The 15,261-nt window shown below is 39.5% G+C and overlaps 1 protein-coding gene across 1 annotated transcript in view; it reads right to left on the bottom strand.

Moving 5' to 3' along the window:
• The window catches only part of baiap3 (BAI1 associated protein 3), a 48,106-nt gene that overhangs the window by 12,049 nt on the left and 20,796 nt on the right, over nucleotides 1-15,261 (bottom strand). Inside the window, exons 3-24 of the mRNA XM_074696511.1 lie at nucleotides 14,247-14,334; nucleotides 13,389-13,472; nucleotides 13,090-13,197; nucleotides 12,384-12,443; nucleotides 10,157-10,223; nucleotides 8,357-8,570; nucleotides 8,190-8,234; nucleotides 7,666-7,743; nucleotides 7,408-7,513; nucleotides 7,159-7,266; nucleotides 6,990-7,082; nucleotides 4,741-4,844; nucleotides 4,525-4,642; nucleotides 4,231-4,355; nucleotides 3,249-3,339; nucleotides 1,378-1,434; nucleotides 1,164-1,261; nucleotides 1,023-1,074; nucleotides 783-934; nucleotides 533-656; nucleotides 295-435; nucleotides 43-138 (exon numbers count right to left, since the gene is read on the bottom strand). Coding sequence (XP_074552612.1) covers nucleotides 43-138; nucleotides 295-435; nucleotides 533-656; nucleotides 783-934; nucleotides 1,023-1,074; nucleotides 1,164-1,261; nucleotides 1,378-1,434; nucleotides 3,249-3,339; nucleotides 4,231-4,355; nucleotides 4,525-4,642; nucleotides 4,741-4,844; nucleotides 6,990-7,082; nucleotides 7,159-7,266; nucleotides 7,408-7,513; nucleotides 7,666-7,743; nucleotides 8,190-8,234; nucleotides 8,357-8,570; nucleotides 10,157-10,223; nucleotides 12,384-12,443; nucleotides 13,090-13,197; nucleotides 13,389-13,472; nucleotides 14,247-14,334 — 2,209 coding nt within the window. The remainder of the gene's footprint in view (nucleotides 1-42; nucleotides 139-294; nucleotides 436-532; nucleotides 657-782; nucleotides 935-1,022; nucleotides 1,075-1,163; nucleotides 1,262-1,377; nucleotides 1,435-3,248; nucleotides 3,340-4,230; nucleotides 4,356-4,524; nucleotides 4,643-4,740; nucleotides 4,845-6,989; nucleotides 7,083-7,158; nucleotides 7,267-7,407; nucleotides 7,514-7,665; nucleotides 7,744-8,189; nucleotides 8,235-8,356; nucleotides 8,571-10,156; nucleotides 10,224-12,383; nucleotides 12,444-13,089; nucleotides 13,198-13,388; nucleotides 13,473-14,246; nucleotides 14,335-15,261) is intronic.

The following is a 15,261-nucleotide window of genomic DNA, read 5'->3' on the forward strand; positions in this document are numbered from 1 at the left end:
TCACTGCACCCACCCTAAGCTCTGCCTCACTTCAGGCGTTACCTGCACTGTGAAGTTCTTGTGGTCTCGCCCCAGCTGGTTCATCTCAATCTTGCGAGTTATCATCTCTGAGTAGCTCACGGCCTCACTGCAGAAATTCTGTGACAGATAGAATACGAGTATTTCAGTTTTCAATCCTTCCTTTCCTTTGCAAGAGAACTAATCACCTCACAAGAACACGTGCACGGTCTCCTCAGAGTCGTGCCTTTTTGTGTGTGCAGGAGTGTGCTGATTGACACTGAAGGCGGCACTCACGTCTGTCAAACGGGTTATAAAGATGAAGGCCCCTGCAGAGTCGGGCCAGGCCAGCTGGAGCCAGATCTCGCGCACCTGGCTGAAGCATTTTGTCACTTCCACTGCTGAGGAGCTGTGTTTGGCTTGCTGCACAGTCTCCAGCTGAGCTCAGTCAGACATAAGAGATAAGACATTATGGAGCATGTCAAAGTAAAGAAAACAAGAATCATGTATTTATGATTAGCCAGTTTCCTCTCACCTTGTCTGTTTCCACAGCAATACGGATCCTGTCACAGGACCTTTCATGGATGATCTGCAGCCACTTGTGAATCGAGGACTTGAACCAGTTATGAAAGCCTGTGAGGGCTAACATTTTTGCATCCCTGTTGAGAAGAAGACTTTTTTAGTAAATATACAGCTGCATCTCCTTGCTGACATTATCAAAAGCATAACCACTCTGGCACTTTTTAAAGCAGTGAAATGACAAGTTATCAAACTGGTGAACCAACTTGAGAGGAAGGAAGTCCCGAAAGCCTTTGAGGATTTTCAAGGACATAAAGAGCTCAAAGATGGTCTCTCCCATCGCTTGAGTCAGTCTGGAGCTCTCCTGCTCCAAAGTCCCACAGACCCGCTCCATCGCCACATTAACATCATCTGCTACCTGAAGGACAAAAGGTTCAGAGTCTTTTGAAGAAGTTATTTCAAAACCAGCAGCAGAAATGCATTCAACGTTCTTTGAAAAAACCAACCTGTTTCTCCAACTGCCTGTATGAAATGCTGAAAAAATCCACTTTGACTGCACTGTGGGGGATAAAAGATAAAAGAAGTCAAACACTGTAACACAAATAAGTGGTCCTTGTTTTCTGGAGATGTCCAGCACGGATGTTTACCTGTAGAATAGTTTGTTGTAGATGTTTTGGGCTCTCTGCACGTCTGCTATAACAGCATCAACCACCTGAACCAGCTTCTTCAGCTGATCTTCCAGAGTCTACGAATCAATACACAACGAACAACACGCTGATATCAAGTCTGAGTAAAGCACAGTTGAAAAGTATAATATACAGAGGTTTTTATCATGAGTACGTCTAATGGGTAAGAACTCACGCTGTCCTCTGGTTCATGCTGCCCAATTAAACTCTCATACCACTCTGAACTCCCTTTCTGTTGAAAAATGACAAGAACAGGAATGGGATTAGTTCAAGGAGCTAAAAGAGTTAAATGACATGTTAACTAGGCCTTCTAGCTAATTACCAAGCCTCCTGATTACTCAATACGCCAATGTGTGAATGTAAGAAGTAGTAGGAATACTCTGAGTGGTCAAAAAGACTAAGAAAGGGTTGTATAAGTACATATATCATTATCATTAGAACATTTATTATTACCATTAGTAATTACCATTAGAGCTATTCTGTCCTGCAATCCAGGCAACATAAGCCAGGCCAACTCAGTTACGCTCACTTGATTTAAAGGAGGGGTACTTTACTTTCTTTTAGGCTTTATTCTGTCCATCTGGTACTCTCCTAGTAGTTTGACCAAGCGGCAACCTCAAGTCTAAGAATATGAGAAAACATGGAAGTGCTAAAATCTGCTGTTTCTTGAGTGTCCGCTTGAGGCTGGCTTCGGAAGTACCGGAAGTCACATTCTCAGACTGATGTTGTGGTATTCCAGCCTCTGTCTGAAATGCTTCATTATAGCTGCTGTCTCTTTAAGACTTCCACGCCATGAATCCCCTTCCTTCAGCGACTCCTTTTCTATCAAACCAGGTGCCCATTTGGTGCCAGTGCTTCGTTGTTTCTTATCATGTTCTTCTTAAGAACTGGTTTTGTTTTCCAACAGGAAGAAGCCAAGCTGGAGCCGTGCATTCATAGCTGTTTACCCACAGACACTTGCACAATAGGGGAACCCACAAAGCAACAGTGGAGGAGGTCATTGTATGTGTGCTCTACTGCTTCAGTTTTTTCTCCATTTAAAGTTTTAAATAAGGAAGAGCCAAAAAAACCCAGAAACAACAAGTACAACTAAAACAAAAAACAGATAACTGACTCAGTAGCTTTTCTTTTTAGAATGTCTGTTTTCAACTGCCAGTTGTTGGTCAAAGTAACCCCGCCCCCAGACCTTGATGTAGTCAGTGCCTTGCTCTGGCCCAGCAAAAGGTTGGTGATTGCTAAGCTCAATTTTGAAAAGGGGTATGACTGGCCAGCCTTGTGAAGGCCTTTCTGGGTGTTGAGCGACGAGCACACCTTAGTGTTTATTACCTGCCCTCAGACGTGTCCTGAACCAGTTATTCTTATGATCCTAATGAGATCCTTACGTGATGATGTCATCATTTCTGAGAGTCTTGGTAAGATCTCATTTATATCTTGTGTTTTTACTAGAAAGGACCGTTTTGAACAGTTAACAGACAGATTCGGGGATTTCTACAACATTTTGAAATTATCTATGTTAATATCTATGTTAAAAATACTTGAAAGCATAATACCCCTCTTCAAAGAGCAGTCCTTAAACTGAAAGTTCCAAAAAGCACTCTTTTATCTAGGGCCCTGCTCCTTATGTCCCCTAGTAGATGCCTGGTGCTCCAAGCCCAGCGCGGCTCCAAATCACTAGCCAGACTCTTCTCCTCTGTTGTGCCCAAATGGTGGAATGAATTACCTAGCTCCATATGATCCGCAAAGTCCCTTTCTACTTTTAAGAGATGTCTAAAAACTCATCTGTTCAGAGAACACTTGTGCACTTAAGGGGACCCTTCTCCTCCTTGTCCTAAGAAGTAAAATGAGTGACCAGCCAAATAGCTTGTGGCACTGTTGTCGCACTAACTAGGTTTTCCTTTTGTCTAAATTCTTGCTTGTGTTGTACATGCCTTTGGACAAAAACATCTGCTAAATGAAACTGTAAACTTTAAACTGTAGTGTCCAAAAACTTACAAAGCCCGCTTAAGGACAAATTAAGAGGTTGTGTTTCACCGCTTACACTCTTACCTTGACAGCAGTTGTGATGTCCAAATGCAGCTCATTCCGGAGAGGACACACGGTCTTAAACGCTCTCATATTTTGTATGTAACCAATCCCCCTGGCATATAGACATGAAAAATATCTATCAATAACTACGCCACCTTAAAGTCACAGAAATGCCATTTTCACATTTTACACCTACACACTATCTCCAGAATTAAATAAGAATGAAATATATAATCTCTAAATTCAGTCCACTTTAACAGCATGCGGGATCCTGCATTATCTCTGCAGGAGAGGACGGGTGCACTTTAGCTGTTAGGTGAGTCATTGTGTGTGTATGAAACTGTTAGTGTGTTTCTGAAGCATATAAAAGATCTCCTCTGAGATGTTTATCATCAGACAGTGCCAGACTTTAATTAAAAATAAGGTCTACTCTAAAATAGTGCAACATAACAACATAAAGGTCATTATTTCAGATTTCACTGGATGTGTTAATGTGGAACAGAGTCATTAATTTGGGGCCTTACTTTCTTTTCATGTGAGCAGGGATAACCTAAACGTAAGGCCAAATGTTTTTGACTTCATTGGGTCTGTACATCACTTTTATAGCAGCAATCCTTGAGTACAGACATGCAATGTGTAAAAATCACTGCATGGATTTGGCTCGCTGTAAAAATCCATGTCTGCAAAGGAGAGATGCTCATGAGTTGGTGTATTCTTCATGTCCAAAGTTCCATACTTCACTTTCTATTTGCAAGAATCAATGACAGAACTTGGTCAGTCATTTTCATGAGTGTTCTTTGAAATCATAATTTGTGTCAGGAACTTCTTTTGAGATGAGTAATGAGCAATGGTAAAGATATTTCTCTGCGAGTAAGGAGCCCCACGCTGCCTCCTCCACAGAGTGTGACTGGAGTGTGTCTCTGTGTCTGTTGGGGTGAGATGTTGACAGTGTACCAGGTATGGGTGCCACAGGTGACGTGATGTGATGGCAGTGTGACTTTACCTCAGCATGAGCTCGTAGCGTGTAATGGCGGCGGCACTGGTGCAGGGGAAAACCTGACGCATGTTCTTCATCAGGCACAGGCAGTGCTCTGTGTACAGCCTGAAGCTGTCTGACAGCTGCCTCTCCTGGACACAGGAAGGGCCCTCAGTTATAGCTTCAAGTACACCGGCTGGGAGACATTTTTGGCTGAACCAAAAACCTTGATGTATGTCAGTGAAGAGCTGAGCTAATGAGGTGACTGTTTCCAGATGATGAAAGACTTTTTCTTTCTTTTTTTTCAGTACAAGCACCTACCAGGTCTCCCCTCACAGCGACAGGGTCCCACTCTGCATCAATGGTCCTCAGGAGGCGCAGCAGCAGGGAGTAGCACACCCTCTGAGTCCTGTGGTGGCTGCTGTAGCACTGCCAGCGACTGCCATTGAAAACAAAACGTGCATTTTCTTTAAAAAAAACAGATTCTTAAGCTTTTAGGTTTGATTTTGTCAATTTGATTCCTCCAGTTTTACTCACATAATGGCTTGCTGCAGAGGTGAGAGATCAGTTTGCACAGCGTGGTGAGTCAGCACAGTCCATGCTGCGGGACAAACCTGCCCATTCCAGTTGTAGGGCTCTCTCTTTGATTGGATGTAGCAGATGGATATGTTATTTTTTTCATAACAACAAAAGAAAGACTTAATATGCTCTGTTTATAGAAACACAGTGGCATTTGGTATTTCCATTTAAACAAATCTATACTGGATTTGTACAGACACATAATGAGGAATTCAACCACATGAATCTGCAGAGATATAAAACGTTAGTACTCCAAACCATATTGTAATTTCCTGAAGAGTTGTTAAGTATGAGACAGTACGAGCTGTTTTGTTCAGTTTTTGTTTCCTGCTATTTTCAGAGTGATGTGACTCATCTCTGATTTCCATGAACGCACACACTGAGTAACTGTATGAAGCAGATCCAGCTAACGGATGCAACAAAGTTTTCTGACAGAGATAAATCTGACAGAAGTGTCTTCAGGCCATGTCAAGAAAGTGAGTGTTGGCTCTCATCTTAGCCTTATCCTATGATGTCAGCCTTTAGAACAATGACTATGACTCTTTTGAAACTCTTTGAGGCTTTGAATCTCCATATATGATAAATGGTATCCGCCAAGGTGGTATACTTTTACCTCTGATGATGATGTTCAGCGTCAGTGCAGTAAATTGTATGCACAAGCTAATATGTTAGCACGTACATTTCAGGTGTGTACAGACAATGTTAAAAATGAGCTTTTTAGAGCTTACTGTACTCCACTGTACACTGCTCATTTATGGTGAAACTACAGTAGAGCTAAAATGAAAAAGCTACAGGTATCTTACAATGATGCTTTGAGAATATTTCTCAAATTACCTCGATGGTCAAGTGCAAGTCACATGTTTGTTTATAACAATGGGCCTACTTTTTATGCTGTTCTTAGAAACTACATGCACAATTTCATGGGTGGATGGGTTGATTCAGACAATGACATAACAATGTCACTCACTCAGCTCACAATGAGCGACACAAGGTTCACACCCTGCTACTGCAGGGGTGGCCAACCTGTGGCTCGTGAGCCGCATGTGCCTCTTTGCCTTTTGGTGTGCGGCTCTTCGATCCACTCATAAAACTGATACATTGGTGCCAATGTTGGGATCAGTATTGATTAATACTTGGGCCATGAGATTGATACATAATTGATACTTAAGTTTCAGCTTCTTTTCTCTACATGTGCTCCTCAGTCGCTTATGTGCTTGTAGATAGATAGATAGATAGATAGATAGATAGATAGATAGATAGATAGATAGATAGATAGATAGATAGATAGATAGATAGATAGATAGATAGATAGATAGATAGATAGATAGATAGATAGATAGATAGATAGATAGATAGATAGATAGAACTTTCTCTTCTGCAGTAAAACAGAAATTTGCCTTTTTACAGGGCTCCGAGAACAAATGTAAACACTGCTACAAACACAATAAATCTCGCTTTGAAAATTGGAAATGTATTGATTTTTATACCATGTCATTTCGTTTATGTGTGAGAGGAAGTGCATTTGTAACACAACAATTTTTGCGGCTCTCTGTAGCACCAAAGAGTTTGTGGCTCTTGGTCCCTGACTCGTTGGCCCCCCCTGTGTTACTGAAAACATTGGTACAAATGTCTCTGTGTTTTAATTATGGTCAACATATGAACTGTTTTTCCTTTTTTAATTTCTTTTTATTAATCATCTGTTCTATTTATATGGCCCTAAGGGTCTGGAAGAAAGAATAACTAACTAACTAACTATAAGAAACAACAGATAATTGGATAAACCCAGAAAAGTTAAAGTGGGGTTTAAGATGGTTAGTTAAATCCTGATTCACTTTAATATTCATTTAAATCTGAATGAGTAAGAATCAAATGTTCTCATGTTTACTTTTTAAACACTTTCTACTGTACTCTCTGTTGGCCCAAAGCTTATTCTAATTAATTTAAATGCATTGTTTTAATGAATCTGAAGTTGTTCACTCCTGCACTTTTTCATTGTTTTATTACTCTGCAGAGCACTTTGCTTCAAGGGCTCATTGAAATAAAGCTGCCTTGCCTTCCAGCCCCATAAAACACAATGGTCTCACAAAGCCGGCTGAAGATGTAATGATTAAAACAGTTTTTTAAAAAACTGTCCGATGATTTAATACTCTAAAAACCTGGTTAAGTATAAAGACAGTTGCTTTGGAAGGAAATGTGAAAGAGATCACCTTTACATGAATGTGCTCATATTCCATGATCTGACTCAGCAGCTTCTTGTGAATGGAGATATTTGAGTCTTTCCTGGACAAATCTGTGTCTCTCTGAAAGACAAAAATGAGAATTTAAAGTTAATATTTTCCCCTCACCATCTATGGATCACTGTCTAATGATACACACCTGGCAGGTGAAGAGCTTCAGTAAGAGGTGACATTCTCCCTGAACTTTAGATGTACTTGATCGTGGTTCCAGCTTAAACCAGGTGTCATAGCCCACGACTGGTATCTCCTGTAGGAAGACAACAGTAGCTACTTTGGAGGTATGAACCCACAAAAAGCAGAATAACCCCTTGTTAAGGTTGTGTTTCATTTAGTTCTTAAAATCTGACCGAAGAGTGTTTGTTAAAAAACAATAATCTTCAGCGCTCACATTCAAAGGGATGTTGATGCATCCAAGGAAGTCGTCTGCGTTCTCCTCAGAGCCTGATGATGCAGATCCATTAGCACGCACTGACTTAGCAATTTGCTTGAAATACCTGAAGAGAAAACATGACACAAGGGACAATGAGCTGTGCATGACTTCATGACCTCATGCTAAATTTCCTCTTAAGAGCTGCTAGCTAACATGTTTCATTTTAAAACACTCCGCTTTGTTCAATAAGATAACAAATGACAGAACTTCCTTTACCTTCCCATGCCTCGCAGTCCGCTGACTTCATTGAGCTTTTTGCAGGCCTCTGCAACGGACACATCATCATCATGATCCCTGAAGAGAGGAAGAAATTCAGAACATGGTCCTTTATTGGTTCACAGAAATTGTGAAACCTAAATTCTAATAAAACAGTTTCTGTAACATGTGACGTGTTGTGCTGCTGTTTTGCAGGCTGTGTTTGATAAATTTATTAATGTTTCTGCGAAAATCTGCCTTGATCAAGCTCTTATATAATATGAGATCAAAAACAACATTTTTGTGCAATCAGACTGTAATACATTTTGATTGTCTGGCACTTATGAACAGAACATGAAGTCAGTTTGGGCAGAAAGCTAAAGGAGCAGGTTTTGAAAAAAAAATCTGAGATCTGAGTGTTTGTAAAATAACACCGGGTGGCACAGCTGAAAATTACTTGTTACCTTTGTTTGTACTCTATGAGGTGGATCTAACTACTATGTTTATATACATATAAAGGCAAAACAAGACAAAATTAATCTTACCATATGTCAAGGTGTAAGAGGTCATTGTGGACATCTTCAATTTCACTGAAAAAGGAAGGAACACTGACTTAACTTTCATCTCCATTATCAAAACTCTCACACATGAACCAGGGAATGTATCACATGGCACCAGACTGGTTTGTTAAAGGTCAAACTGCTGCACTCACAACACAAAGTGCTCATCCCACACCGGGTTCAGAGTCTCTGGTTTGACCTCGGTCACCTGGATACACCTGGCAGGTAACACCTCTTTGGTACTGGAGCGTTTCTCCAGCTTCTCTTTTCTCTTCCTGAAGCTGAACTTTCTTTCCTTTTTGTCGTCCAGTTCCTGAGGACTCTGGCCCCCTAGGATTCCCAGCATGCAGTAGGGGTCGCTGTATCCTGACAGGCCCGAGGACAACACAGAGTAGCTTATTACATAGACATTAAGCAGTTTATCTGTCTTATGTGGGTTTGTCCTTGTACAACCAAAGCGACTACTTTTCAGCCTTAACTATAGAGCACCAATATCGACCCACACGATTGTTGTCATGGCATTTTCATAGTGTTACCATTGTCTGAGTTTTGTGGGTACTTGGGTATATATAGGCTTGCATGAGCCTGAAACTTGACAATGACCTAAAATGTAACAACCATGATTGGATTATTACTTTTTGGGTTTCATTGCATTTTTTTCATTACTACTTTTGTAACATTATCAACCAGTTTAATATTTCAGGCTTTATTACATTTTTTCAAATTGTTAAATTTAGGTGTGTCACACTGCTACCATCCCTTTTTAGTTGTTTTTTTTTTTGTTTGTTTTTTTGTTTTTTGTTTTTTTTTCAATAGGCACATGTTCAGGTGATTTTCACTGGATGTTTTTAAAAAAGTAGTAAAAAAAACTTATTATTATTATTATTATTATTATTATTATTATTATTATTATTATTATTATTATTATTATATTTCTTTTTTTCATATTTCATTTTTTATTTGATCATCATCATCATCATCATTATTATTATTATTATTATTATTATTATTATTATAGTTAGTAGTATAGGTAGTAGTAGTAGTAGTAGTAGTAGTAGTAGTGTCTTCACTGGACAATTGGCTCACATGTCCAAGGAATGGGTTGACCAAAGAAAAGTTCCCAGTTTGATTATCTATTTTATTTTATTTTATTTTATTTATTTATTTTTTGAGTTTTTTATTAATGTCTGCCTGATTTTTCCACAAATTTTAGAGCCTTAATATAGGATACCATTTTAGCCTTTTATGAGACGCTTAAATCTAGAATCAGTAGGACTGAGTGTTTGCCAAAAACAGCTCTGCAGAAGAACTCAAAGGTATCATTTTGAAAATAACAATCAGTAAGTGTTGTGGGGAGTTCAAGTCAACTATCTGACTGATAGTGAATTATAAGAATTAATGCACCAGATGTGGTGTTTGAGTATGCTTAAGACTCGTAATACATGTGCAATGTATATATACAGCAGCTGTGCTTCAGATTTCCTCACAGCAGTTTAATGCTAACAGCCTCATGTGCAGCCCAGCCTTTTCCTTCTCATTCAATACAGAAATCTTATTCATATACTGAATAACATACATACTGCACATGAGGGCACACATCATTCTGTTGCTATGCGGAGCTCATTATTTCTGTAAGCCGATTTCATGTGCGGTAAAGAATATAATGATGTTTGTCATGATACCACAGACAGCAGAGAGCAGAGTGGAACTCTTCTACCAATAATGAATTGAATCACCACAGCATGCTGAACCTCATCAGCCTGAGTATCCCTAACACTATGAAGAGCTGCAGACTGTAATGTGTGAAGTTAGCTTAAGGGAGATGAATCACTGAACAATTTATTAGGTGAGACCAAGGTGAGAATTCCTTTCTGCTCCCTAAGAAAGCAAACTTTGGAGAAATCTTTTGAATTTTAACATATTAAGGTATCATTGTGCTTAGGAAGTTTTACCGTTTGCATCCTTGGCCATCAGGTTCTTTGCTTTCATGACGGACACTCTCAAAGAAAACGTGGCTCTCTGTCAAAAGAGAATGTAAGAAAATAATTTACTGGCTGTTTTGTAAAAAACTGTTTTCGAATCTTACCAAAGTCAAGCATCAGGCTCATAAGTGCATTTTCTTGACTTGAGCTTATTGTATCTAGAAGAAATAAAAATCCTGCCCACTGTTGAACGAGTACATAAAAAAGCTTCTTTATGTGTCTCTGAGTCACAGGCTGGAAAACTTGATGTTAAACTGCAGGCAAAACAACTTCTAAATGGCAAAATACTTGAACAGTGGTCACAGCATGTGAGCAGCACTCCATCATCAGGTATCTAAAAGGTCCCCAACAGTCAATCCAAAGTCATAAACCTGACTGTTAAGAGCTGGATGTCTTTCATCTCACAGATCTCCAAGGGCAGCAGCACTCCAGCTGTGGCTCCACAGGTCAGGCTTTCTCCTTATTACTTCTGCACCGCTCTAACTTTGAGCATTAGAAAATGTTGTTAAAGCACTAACACTTCTTAAGCTTCACAGCCAAGGATCAAGTAAACACTTTTCATCTGCACCTTGTGGTCAGTGACAGGTTCATTCTGTAATGTGTTTTATTAAAGAAAGAAATAATGCTTTCCCATATTCTACACATGGACATGAAGTAACAACACTGGATGTGTGTACTGAATGTGTGCAGACTTTCAAACAGCTACATGAGCACATATTGTAGAAATCCCTCATAACAAGATTTTCACAAGACCTGCTGAATCAATGCAGTCATTGCATAAGGATCACTTGGCTAGTTCATGGCCTGTTGGAGGGGTGGGCCTCAAACACCAAGGCCTGCCTATGGCTCTTCCACTGACAGACCCCTAGAGGGCTGGCTATTCAGTAGGGATGGGTACCGAATGAGGTACTTTTATAGGTACTGACCAAATTCTGTCAAAAATACCGAGTACCGATTCACGTAGAATCAAAAGGCACCATGTTTAGGTACCTAGAAGCATCCTTGTGACTATGAGGGAGTGAAAGAGTTGGCGATTTTTCATACTGGACATGAACACAGCATTGCAAGGTTATAGACTAAAGAATATATATGTTAAATTGAAAAAAAAAAAAAAACTTTACTTTAAGACAAATTGATATTTTTTACCACAAAGGCACAAAAATATTCCAAAAATTGGTACCATTAAGTACCAGTACCAATTGCCAGGTACCTGGCATCAAATGTGAAAGGTACCCATCCCCACTTTTCAGAATAAAGGGGTTTGTGGAGTGACTTAAAGAGACAGCAGCTAAAACAAAGTGCCTCAGACAGATGCTGCTGAAAGGGTTTGCTGTTTTAATATATTTTTTTCTACTCCCTCTTTAACTTGAGAATATTAAGATAAAACATACATGTAAAACTCTTTCCTTAGCTGAGCTTATCTTGTAATTCTGAGATTAGATTTTCTGCCAGAAAAAAATTGAATTAAAAGAACACAAAACAAAACGAAAAAAACCCCATGTCTTAAAAGATGCTGCGAGGAGGATCTGTTGGACTGTCTCACCGCCTTCTGGCCCAGAATCTCACATACACTGTCTTTGTTTGTTTCTGTTTGACACTTAGGCTCCTCTGTCCACCATCACTACAAAATTACTCAGAAATTATTTTCAAGCATCAGGCATACATGTGGAAGGGACACTTTTTCAAGATCACTTTGAAACTCCTCACAGACTCTCTCAGCAGTCAAATGTGCCACTTGTGAACATTTGCTGTTGATGATATAAAGACTTGTACTCATTCTGGTGAAACTTCCCCCCTCAAAACTTTTTCAGTTTTTAAAAGATACAATAAAAGAATTGCCAGTCTGGCTTCTTAAATGCTTTGCTTTTCAGTCGGTTTCATAATTGCCTAAAAGTTCCTCACAGGGGGTTTGAATGCAGAGCAAAGCTGACACAAAGAACTGGATGACTCTTAGCTTAGTGAGTTATACAACTTCAACTTTTTCTCAAAAGCGAAACAAAACATTTTGAAACAACAATAACTCGCTAAAAGGGACAAAATGGGACACACAAATCAGATTTTTGAATTCAAAGTTTTAGGTAAAATAGATTAACTGTTTTATTCAGGATATGAATACTTCTTCATTCACAGCCTTAAAAGTCGTGTTGTCTGTTGCAACTGTAGCAAGACAATATGATATGGAAAAAGTATGCCTCACCTTGGCTTCAAGCACCTTTTGGAGAATGATCTCATGTTCTTCTTCCCCCATATCAAAGACCTGAGAGAAACACTCAGACAGCTGTAAAACTTGAAAATGTAGCATACTTTAAAAAATGGTTTAAAAAAGCGACAATTGGTAGCACGACATCATCTGAATGAATGTTATATCACAGATGAATATAAGCACACGGTGACTGGGCTTTGACGTTAAACCAGCTCTGAGCCAAGAGCATCTGTTCACATTTTCACAGCCTGCTCACGACCAGTAACACAACAAATAACACAACATTAACACCTTGCATAACAAACGGTATTACTGAGAGTGGTTTGGTAAAGCTCAAAAGCAGTCTGTTCTTCATTGATGGAAAAATAGAAAAAATAAGGCTCCCGTGCTGTCAATTTGATCACAACAGTTGGGTTCTTTGTGTATTCTTTTCTTACAGTTGTTATTTTGGGCTTTTTATGCCTTTTTCAGAGAAGACAGGACAATGGATAGAGAATGAAACAGGGCGAGAATGGGGAGTGCCTTACGGGTCAGAGCATAACGGCACCCCACAGCAACAGTTTAACAGTTTTAGAAAAATGGACGTCACCCTATTTTCTGTGAGGAAAGGTTCTTTGAAAACAAGGTTATTTCAAGAGATGGATATAAAGAGTAGAAACAGTTTCACATTAGATGTATAGATGTGTATATGGATAGATACCTTTCGAAGATAAGCAAACAGCTCTTCATCACTTTTCACATGTTCTGGTTGTGGTACTCCCACTCGGTTGACCACTGTGTACACAGCCTCCTCATAAAGCAGGTCCAGCTACATGAAAACACACTTCACTTAATAACAAGCCTTGTGTTCCTTTCCCTTCATGCGTTCTGCTCTGCTGCACATCAAAAGCTGAGATTAAAATGAAAAAAAAAAAAAAAAAGCCTTCACTGTGTTCTGTTTTTTGTGACTTTTCAGAATTTTATCCCTGCTGAAACTGGATAAAAACAGAGCTGACGCACCTCTGTCCTGCTGTTTCTGTCGGGGATGAAAGACTGGTCCACATGCTCCTGTGGGGGTGGCACCGTACAGGCCCCTCTCTGGCTCTGTGAGGGGACACAGGCACTTAATCCCAAACAAAAGCTGCTTTGGTGAAAATTCTGGAGGAAGTTTGTGTTCAAAAAAACATTTTACTCATGCAAAATATACTTCAAATATTGAATAAGAAGCTCTTAGTTTAATACCCTGTCAGCTGATCCCACACACCAAAGCATTGAATATAGCCTTGGCTAACTGTGACTAACTCTCCAAATTGCTAAAAGATGAATCAAGCTCAGTTTTGAGATCATTATTGTAAGAGAAGAAGAAAAAGAGGAAGATTAATCCAGAAATCTGCCCTTTTTGCTACATTTTCCACAAATTAAAAACAAAGCAAAACCTTGAATTCACTGGACTCAAAGGAAAGTGCGACAACCAATCCACCCACCACATCTTCGTTTAAAGCTACTTCACCCGTTTATCAGCAGTAAACTGCCCATAGTGAAAGGCTAATTACAACATTCTCCTCTTTTTGTCCTTAACATCCATATCTTCCAGCAATGTGAACAAAAACACATCAAACAGCTCCCTGTAAAGATGTGAATACACTATGATTGCCTTGTTAGCATGGCAGCAGGAGGAGCTGTACATTGCCAATTACAGCAGCTCATCACAGCTGAGCTTCAGTCCTCCCAGCACCCTACTCAACCTCAGCCCTTCTGTCCTCGAACCTCACACTGGTCACAACAGAAGGGTGCATAGCAGCAGCCAGGAGTTGCAGCTCCAAGAACATGCCTCAGATGTGGAACAGATGGTAAGGTGGAAGGTGAGCGGAGGGTTACCTCGGCCTGGGCGGCCTGTAGCATGTTCTCCTGTTTCTGTAAGATGGCATTGACGCGCTCAAAGAACTCCGCGCTCTCCTCAGAAACCCTGTCAAGATGAAAAAACAAGTTGAAGTAGACGTAAGATTCTGGTGATGTCTTGGCTCATGGGAAAAAAATAAGGCGAAATACAGTCGATACAGTTTGATTAAAAAAAAAAATCACTTAGCTACATTTTGTGTTGTATGCCTGAAAATACACATTCGGTCAGGAGCACTCTCATCAAAACAATGTATCATTTGCACGACTTCAGATAAATTTGATAGTATGGCTCCATTCTCAAGGCTCCAGACTTCCCTAAATGGTTGCATTTTACCCCTAAAATTTAAAACAGTGAGTGTAAATTTTTCATCTATCTCCTAATGTGCTGATTATTTATATTATTGTTACTCTTTAATATTTTTTTGCTTACAAACTTCTGCGTCACAGTTCAGCCCAGTTGCTGGAAATAATGCACAGTTGAGTTTGTCTGCCAACTGATATAAACCCCAAAAGAAGAAGGTGAGCCAATGTATGTGTGAGCGGGAAGGTGAATGATCACTGTGATTGGCCGATGTTTGAAAAGGGGAGGGACTATCAGTTCTTACTTTCTCCACATTTTCCACACATTTTGTGCCAGAGGAGACAACTCTTGATAATGAGACTGACTTGTTTTGTGAAACAATAGCCATGGCAAAAAAAAAAGCCGGAAATTCTGTTTTGAGGATGAGTGGCTGTGCGAGTTCACCTATCTGCGGCAAATTCCCCTGTTGTCCTAAACATTAACTTTACATTTTTAGGATTTAAGCTGTATAACTTATTTAACATAATACACAAAAAAATTTCAATTAAAAACATCATTACTATTGCCAAGGAGGATATGTTTTTGGGAGAGTTTGTCTGATTGTTTGTTTGTCTATGAACACCATAACACAAAAAGTAACAAAATGACCTTGATGAAATTTTCAGGAAATGTTCAAAATGGGATAAGAAAGAA

This window comes from Halichoeres trimaculatus, unplaced genomic scaffold, assembly GCF_033239565.1.
Source record: "Halichoeres trimaculatus isolate MK-OKI-2021-1 unplaced genomic scaffold, fHalTri1.1 fHalTri1_scaffold_20, whole genome shotgun sequence".
Classification (NCBI taxonomy): Eukaryota; Metazoa; Chordata; class Actinopteri; order Labriformes; family Labridae; genus Halichoeres; species Halichoeres trimaculatus.